This window comes from Stylophora pistillata, chromosome 11 (genome assembly GCF_964205215.1).
Source record: "Stylophora pistillata chromosome 11, jaStyPist1.2, whole genome shotgun sequence".
Lineage (NCBI taxonomy): Eukaryota > Metazoa > Cnidaria > Anthozoa > Scleractinia > Pocilloporidae > Stylophora > Stylophora pistillata.
Window position 1 is genome coordinate 26,769,736 of NC_142529.1, and position 9,497 is coordinate 26,779,232.

The following is a 9,497-nucleotide window of genomic DNA, read 5'->3' on the forward strand; positions in this document are numbered from 1 at the left end:
TCAATCAAATATCCATATCATTTGTGTAAAGTTGAGGCTTGAATCATTATCAGCCTAAGCAGGCTAAAAATAAAGAAGATTCAAGTTAAGGATTTCCAACCCATATCAATCAGTCAAGGAAATTCAAATTCCTATAACGAATTGAAATTGATATATAGCCACACATGCAAATTTACTTTAACATATTCGAATTCAATAGTGTAATTAGTAACATTTTGTGGCTCTTTTACCTTCGTTTCGTCTCAAACAAAACTAGAACAAAACAAAAGAAGAGCTGAAAAATGACGCGAACATACAATTTTCTGCCGCTTACGTTTGCATTCTCTATTCGTTTTCCTCCTTTCGCCAACAAATTAATATTCTTAGTGATTTTCCTGGATATTAATAAGCCAAAGTTTACCTATTATATCGTAGTTATGCAATTTCTTCGCTTCCAACGTCTTGTTCGCGAAAAGACAAGTAAATTATTTTGGTATCAAACAAGCTTTGACGTATAAGGCAAGTCACTGAATTCTTCATGTCGTAATTCTCTCAAGCGATTATATTAGCAATTGTTCTCTGATAATGAAGTTTTTATCATAATGCTAAAGTTAACATGATAATCCATTGATCGAGAAGTAAAATGAACGAATTGGGATAAATTTTATTGAAAAAACAAAGTTTGTGTTGTTAACTTGCTTACTGCCAATTTTGGTGACCGAGAGATCAAGGTTTTTAGAGAAAATGGTGAAAGAAACAAAGGTATCAAAAACTATGTTCAGCCACCTTAATCTAGGAATGAATTAGTATCAAGAGTCAAACACATGGACAAATGTGATAGTATTGTTATTCTACAACTTATTAAAAGCTCAGTCTTCTTATGTAGAAATTCATTCAGAGCTGAGTAAGGAGGATTAATGAATATCACCAGTGTGGGGAAAAAAAAGAAAAATCCGGTGAAAAGAACTCTATAAGAACCAGTAACTTCCATTTTATTCCATATGCTAATTTACACATGGCTAGCATTAGACAAGCAATATTATACATTTCTAAAATTCATAAGCATTATGCACTATGTACAGACTTCCAATTTTTTAATAAGTTTCTAATTTCTTCCTATATATCCAACATACAACATATCTGACGAGCGTTCTCTCTGGCTGGTACTAATCGTGACGTTTTTACTAAGCTATGAAAACTGTCCATTAGAGTGTACCCTATGAAACCGGGGATCTAACTCTAAAACCATGGACAGCAAAACGCTTGTCTGATTGTCTGTTTCACTGCTTGTCTTACTTCACTTATCTTCCAGCAGTAAAGGAACGGGTTTAACGTCGAGTTAAAGTAAAGCAAGACAGCTGCTACTCCCATCATGACCTCTGAGTCTACTGAATACGTTTTATCGTCACCGATTACTACTGCCGCCATGATTAAGTATGGTGCATAGCAAACTACTAGTGCTAGCTGTACCAACAGTGAACTGTACACTGCCTTTTTGTATCGCGCCTTGTTCAGTGCATTTGGTTGGCTCGACTGTTGTGGGCCATGATCTTGTACTTGAGCCTGATGATGACTGAGACCCCGAAAAATGTTTATATACGAGAGGAATGAAATAACAAGGCAAGATGGTATAGTTATATAGGTACACCAAATGGTTATACGGTAATCTAATATGTAGCATAAAGCAGCGACGCTAGAAACAATCCAAAAGGTAGCTAAGATGATGTATGTGCGCTTCAAAGTTACAATTTGTCTGTATCTTAGCCCCAACAACAAGGCGAATAGTCTATCCACGCTTATGGCCGTTATCGTCATCAACGACACTCCACATAATGCTACGGATGTGAGGAAGGCGGCGTCACATGCGTATCGACAAAGATTCCATTTTTCGTGGACCACGGAAATCCAAGTCGCAACAACGAGAGGCTGGGTAACAAGACCAACCAACAGATCAGTTGTTGCCAGACAACGATACAAGAGTTTAGACGGCGGGTGAAGGGAAGATTCTCGGTGAAGGGCAACAAGGATAAGGAAATTGCCAAGAAATGCTGAGATGGAGAGGAGAATGTTAACTGCTGCGAAAAACACTGATTCTTGCTTAGGCCCACTCACCAAGAAAAGGGAGCACCGCAGTTCTCCAAGTGTTTTGGTCAGTGTTCCACCTCTTGTGAAATTTGTTGGGGACATTGTTCTGTGTTCGTTTCGTTTTTTCTGGCAAGTTATCTATGATTGCAACGAGAAATGAGGTCCAAACAGCACACGCCTACCAACGATCACAGAAACCCTACTTCCTAAACAATGTCCACAATTAAAAATCCTCACCAGCGTTTAAGCATTTAAAATGCGTCAGAAAATTCTCTGTTGTGCTAAAAAATGGCTGGAACATGCGAAGTATCTCCGTTGAGAAAAAATACTAAAATATGGAGACATCTGTTATTAACCTCCACTGACAGGATGCTTATCAAATGTTCATATTATTTTTTCGGAATTGAAAATTAATCATTATCAGCCTCAGCAAGTTTGACAGATAATTTAAACTGGCGATTTTTCTCGGTCTTAGAATAAACTGAGTTTGACAAACGGATCAAAATGTTTTAATGCAAATTGTGGTCGCAGCTGCGAATTTATTCAAAATATTCGAATTTACCCATGTAGTTAATTGTGTTTTGCAGCTTTTCAGTCATCTTTACGTATCCGACCAGTACCTTAGACGAAATTGCCACAAAAGCAAAGTATTACGCCAGCAAACCATTTTCTACAATTATTTTGTCATTCTTTGTTTATTCTCCTCCTTTTGCCAGCGAACTCATAGTGAGTATCCCTGATAATGACAACCCTAAGGTAGCCAACTAGACCCTAGATCAAATTTGTTTTCTCAGTTCCAATGTCTTGAACACAATATATAAGACCAAGAAAATATTTTCGTATCAGGTGAACCTCCGTGCAAAAGGAAATTTACTGAACTTTTCTTCCTGTGATTGCCTTCAGCGATCAATGATTCTCGCTGGGTAATGCTGACAGTTATTTCCCAATATGGAGGTAAACATGACAATTAATTGATAGAGATGGAAAATAAAGGGATGCGTTTTCCAATCGTATCACTGACTCGATGAACAATTTATTTCCTACTAGTTTATCATTTTTTTTGTCTTTCGAGCTCCACTGTAAAATTGACATCGGTTGGCATTTAAAATGTCTCAGGAAACTGTGTACCGTGTTAAAAAAGTTACTTTTTTCATACCCTAAATGGTATGAATTAGCAATAAAAGGCAAGCCAGATATAGAGACATCTATCGTAGCATTTTTAGAAGAGCAACAAACCATCCCTCTTAATTTGTTAGGGTGCTTTTGAAATGTCCATATTATCTGCATGAAATTTAAACTTGACTGATCATTATCAACCTCGGTAAACCAGAAATAAAGAAAAATAAAAGCTGACGATTTCACTTGGTCTAAGATAAAAACTGGAAACTCGAAAGTATCAAACTATTGAAATTGAAATTGCAATCAGAGATGCCAGCTTATATTTAAAATACTTCATTTCAATTTCTAGTGAACACAGTTTTGCACATTTTCAATGCAATGGAAAATATTGCAGTACATGTACATCAAGGGAATAAAGTGTTGAACGAAAAACTGCACTTACAAAAGTTTTTTTTGTTTTGAAATCTAGGTACGATATCAATAAAGCAAATCGAGCAAAGGCCAAATTTCGCGAGCACTTTTAAATTGAGAATACGAGCATGTGAGTAGACGGAAAAATTTTGCGAGCACGAGCAAGCGAGCGCCCGTGTAATTCTTTCAAGCAATTCGATTGATTATACTTCGAGACGTGAAAGAGCTGTACGCCATTCTGATTGGCTGTATAGGCTTTTTTCACATGTGAAAATAAAGTGTATAGATTTCTACAAATGAGCTTTATGGCATGAACTTCTCGTGTTATGTGCAATAAAGTATGGTACATAACAAAGTACCAATGCTAACTATACCCACAGTGCACTGAACACTACCCTTTTGTATCGCGCCATGTTTAGTGTATTTGATTGGCTCGGCTGTTGTTGGTGATGACTGAGACCCCTAGAAATTTTTATATACGAGGCGACTGAAATAACAAGGCAAGATGGTATAACTATATGGCCATACCAACTGGCTTTATGGTAATCTAATGTGTAGAATAAAAGAATGACACTAGATATAATCCAAAAGGTAGCTACGATGATGTATGTGCGCTTCCAAGTTACGATTTGTCTCTATCTCAGCTCCAACAACAGGGCGAGAAGTCTGTCCACGCTTATGGCTGTCATCGCCATCAAAGAAACACCACATAACGCATAGGCTGTGATGGTGGCTGCGTCACTCTGCGAATCGACAAAGACTCAGAAAATTGTCTGTTATGGCAAAAAGCTTATTTTTGTCGCTTTAACTTGTCAGGTACACCCCGTATGAAATTGGAATAAGAGGAAAATATATTAAAACACATGGAACATTATCATTGTTTTCTCTGTGCGACAAACAATTCCTCTTTACTTCGCCCACAGGAAGTCATTCATTATCAACAGTTCAGTACGAGTTACTTTGCTCGTGAATAAATTTAACCCTTGAGCAACACGACTCGTGGGCAAAGGAGTGACGTGCCACTATGCTAATAACGAGGACTAGCTCGTAAGCTGACCTACTTTATTGACAGGGTGTCAATCAAATGTCCATATCATTTGTGTAAAGTTGAGGCTTGAATCGTTATCAGCATCAGCAAGCTAGAAATAAAGAAACTGAAACAACCAGTTATGGTCAATTTCATTTCACACGAATTATTAAAGTTTGTTAACATACACAAGCAACGGAACCATCTTTACATATTCATAAGCATTACGGAAATTTTTCTGAGACGACAAAACAAATTCGAGACTAAACATCGACAAATGCAACTCGTTTGGCAATATGGCGTCGATAACAAGCCTCTTTCTTTGAGTTAAGAAAAGACGTTGAATTTAAAAAACTCTTTTAAACTTCTCTTTGAAGTTTTATCCAACAATTTTCTATTGCTAAAAAATTAGATTAAACACGAAAGTAAAATGCACCCATATCTTTTTTCGATTATACCTTGCTGTATTCATGAACATTGGTAGCTAGCTAGCACGAAAACTACTCTTGAAGAGTCATGGTTGGTGTTTCAATGCATTTCTTTCAGCTGTTTCTGTAACAAAAAGCTATTTAGTGCACACAACAAGCCATTTTGTTTTAATGAATACTCGATTAAAAGTGGGAGCCTCACAGGGCCTTGCGTTACAGAAATCAATAGTATTGTTCAATGATTGACATTAATCAAGATAAAAAACATGAATTAGCGGTAAAAATATTCACAACACAAAAGAACATAGATCAACGGATACACTATCCCCAACAGACTGCGTACAGACCTCGAACAAAAATATTATTTGAGCTTTTGATTTCTTCCTATCTAATAGCATATTTGACGGGTACGTATGATGGACGATCCTCACAGTAGATAGCGCTATTTAGGTAATAGCGAAAATCAGACCTGAAAAAAATCAGGCCTGTACGGGATTCGAACCACTGACCTCTGCGATACTAGTGCAGCGCTCTACCAATTGAGCTAACAAGCCAACTGAGAGCAGGCCGTTAAGTTGATTCGTAATAAACCCGTGAAAGTAATAAATGAGATACAATGAATATATGAAGTTCATATATTTTTGAACTGCGGTATTAGATACGTATGATGGACGATCCTCGCAGTAGATAGCGCTATTTAGGCAATAGCGAAAATCAGACCTGAAAAAAAGATCAGGCCTGTACGGGGTTCGAACCACTGACCTCTGCGATACTAGTGCAGCGCTCTACCAATTGAGCTAACAAGCCAACTGAGAGCAGGCCGTTAAGTTGATTCGTAATAAACCCGTGAAAGTAATAAATGAGATACAATGAATATATGAAGTTCATATATTCACTTTAATTAGCTCGTAACATATTTATGCTAATTTAGTGTTACACCTTGCCACAAACTTTATTTTTTATTTCTCCTTGACAATGGCGTCATGATGACACCGAAACGTTGGTTTTTATCGTTAGTTTTTGCTAGTCTTTGCATTTTTAAATATGGTATATTTTATAGTTATTAGCTGTAGCATCTATATTTGTAATTGTTTTGAGGGCCACAGAGTCATCAGTGTCTTAGGGCTACTGTTAAGTGCTTTTACCCTCTCTAAATAAAGCCCATTATTATTATTATTATCATTATTATTATTACTCAGTTAATATACTTAACGTTTTGTTTCCCTTTTTATTATTATTTTTTTTATTTTTAAGGCAAATATACACTATGATGGAGCAGTCTCAGCGATTTTGCAGAACCGAAGAAGCTGCGAATTACTGAGAAATTAGATTCTCTAAAATAAAAACAAAACCCAGCCATTCAATGAGATAAAAAGTGACAGGTATCTTTAGAAAACAGACACTTTTCATCCGAATTTCAAAGAAGAAACACTGCTATTAGTTTATTTGGATCTTGGTACAAATTAAGGTTTGGATGCTGCGCGAGCAGCGTAGCCCCATACTCAGAAAATGGTAGTAAAAACAGACACCCATCAAACCGATAACATTTGGTGGAACCACCAAACTTTGGTAGGTTATGACAGTACGTCCGTACATACAAGGCGCTATTTTTAGCATGACCGGCCGACTGCATTGTGGGCTCGCAACTAGTTAGGGGAATGGAGAAGGTAATGCGCAGGCGCGATTGTATGCGTAATACGGAAAATCCCATTCATGTGTGCTAGGAAACTCTAATGCAAAATGATGTGTTGCATGTCGATCTTCGGTTCAGAACACCGCAAGCACACACTTAGGCATTACACGAAGCCGATAGTACTTAATCGAGCTGATTTGTCTTCATTTTGACAATGTAGAGTCTATGATAGGTTCTTGGCTCAGCGTGCGGTCGTAAAGATATGAAATAAGCGAGAGGTTTGGGAATTACAAAAGATGTGTTTTACTCGCTCAACGCCTAGGCGAGAGTAGCTATAGGCTCCCGACGAATAAGAGAATTACAGACCTATTTCCCTACTTTGTACCTTATCCAAAGTTCTCCAAAGATGTATTTTCAATAGATTGATCACCCATCTTAGCAGTTCCTTATCGACTCGGCAACATGGATTTCTGAGTTGTCGCTCGACAGTCACCCAGATACTTTGCTTTCTTCATAAAATCGGACAGGCCCTGGATAACTCTCTCCAATCTGATGTTGTTTACTTGGACCTGTTTAAAGCATTTGACACTGTCTCTCACTCCCTTCTATTACAAAAACTTGCAGCTTCTGCCATTGATGGCTCTCTGTTCCAATGGTTCGCAGATTATCTTACAAATAGGTCCCAGAAAGTGTTAATCAAAGGCGCAACATCTTCATCCTTACCTGTGCTCTCAGGAGTACCCCAGGGAAGTATTCTGGGGCCACTGCTCTTCCTATGGCACATTAATGATTTACCAGATGTGTTATCTAGCTCTACTATGGCTTACCTTTTCGCAGATGATACCAAGCTTGCTCGCACTATCCACACCGAGTCTGATATAACTAATTTTCAACAGGATATTGATAAAGTGCTTGAATGGTTTACTAACTGGCGCATGAAGTTTAATCTCAAGAAGTGCGAAGCCATACGTGTAACTCGAAAGAAATCTCCACTTCAAGGCTCCTATCATATTGGAAATCATATCATTTCTCAGACCGATACCCAAAAAGATCTTGGTGTTATTCTTAATACCGATCTAAAATGGAGTTCCCACTTTTATTCCATATCATCCAAAGCTAACAAATTGCTGGGTTTTCTCTACAGAACATCTGACCCTAGTTTTGGACCTACAGTCAAGCGTTCCTTGTACCTGAGCGTGGTGCGATCTCATCTGGGTTATGCAAGTGAGGTGTGGAGTCCCTTACATATTGGTGGTCTTCGAACAATCGAAGCAGTTCAACGTAGAGCAACAAAGTATATTTTAGCTCTTATTCCCTACAAAGAAAGGCTTATTTAACTGAACCTATTGCCAGAGTCGTACTGGTATGAAATCAGAGATTTATTTATTTTTCTTTAAGGCCATTAATGGCATCTATAACATCGATATCACAGAGTTTATTCAGCCCAAAGTAATAGTTAGATCTACTCGATCGTAATAGTTGTTCCTCAGTAGATTATCAGCCTTTGAAATGTAGAACGTCTCTCTTTCAACGTAGCTATTTCAACAGAACTGTTAAGTTATGGAATTCTTTGCCTTTGTCATCAAGAACTTTATCTAGTGTTATTTCTTTCAACGGATCATTAATTAAACGTTACAAAAAAGCTCTTATCGAAACGTTCGATCAGGACAGCGTTTTTACTTGGAAGTCCTTGTGTCCTAAATGCTTTGCTACCAGGAATTTAATTGGTTTCCGCCAGTGTTGCTTCTAATTACTTATAAACTATTATACTTACGTATATTTTATATATTTCAGGAATTTGCATATTTTATATAGATATTTTTAAGACATTAAATTAGTCTTATATCACCAATTTCTTTTTTTCCTTTTTTTTTTTTCGGAGGACTTTCACCTAGTTGGAGCTTGCTCTTTTGTGATTATTCCTCACTGAGCTTTTTGCATTTCGCTTTTCGTTTTGCTATTGAGCTTATTTTTTAACTCAGTGGAAGTTTAACAAATAAATAAAGAGGTCGAATGAAATAAATTGTGAATAGAGTGTAAGTAGGGTTGCACTATCCATCCCTTTGTCTCTGATACCGATATTTTTAATATTTTAATATTTTTAATAGAATATTTTGTTCACTTCACTGTTCGAATGTAACTTTAACTGTAATCAAAGGATAATCGTTGATCACACACGGAAATCGCTACAAGAAGAAGTCAATCACCTGCTGTATGGATGAAAGCTTGCTTGATAACTTTAACTGTAATCAAAGGATAATCGTTGATCACACACGGAAATTGCTGCAAGAAGAAGTCAATCACCTGCTGTATAGGTGAAAGCTTGCTTGATACAGAAATGCCTTTCTTGTCTTTTTATTAGCAAGACTTTGGAATAAATGAAATTGGATCCAATGCAAATAGAATAACTTTGGCTTGCTATTATTCAGGACTATTGCCAGCGGCGTTTTCTTTCTAACTTGTCATGTACACACAAACCGCTTGTTCTGTCACATGTTACGTCAATTTTGTCCGGGACTTTCTTGAAGGTCATCTGTACCGATTATCATACATTAGGGAATCCTCTGTCTGTAACAGACAATCTCCTATATTTCATCTGCCTTTTCCCTTATAAAGATCTCCGATAAGATTAAAAAATTGTCAACCTTATTCGCCCTGAGTGATAGAAATTTTCCTATCTCCTGGAGAATCTATGCACCATCAGAAATGTGTGATGTTGTCCTCATTTCACAATACGATAGAAAAGATCCCTCAATTCAGAACAAAATTTTCTGAATGGGTTCATCATTGATCAATGTTTAACCTATTTTTTTCA

At 37.1% G+C, this 9,497-nt stretch overlaps 1 protein-coding gene across 1 annotated transcript; it reads left to right on the top strand.

Annotated features, from left to right (window-relative positions):
• Positions 1-7,500: 7,500 nt before the first annotated feature.
• LOC148720897 (uncharacterized) lies at positions 7,501-8,019 on the top strand. The gene has a single exon (XM_088737699.1). It carries the CDS (start codon positions 7,501-7,503, stop codon positions 8,017-8,019), a length of 519 nt encoding a protein of 172 aa, XP_088593825.1.
• The last annotated feature ends 1,478 nt before the right edge of the window (positions 8,020-9,497 follow it).

Coding starts and splice junctions, on each gene's coding strand:
- LOC148720897 (XM_088737699.1), top strand. CDS start 7,501: ATGGCTTACCTTTTCGCAGATGATACCAAGCTTGCTCGCACTATCCAC.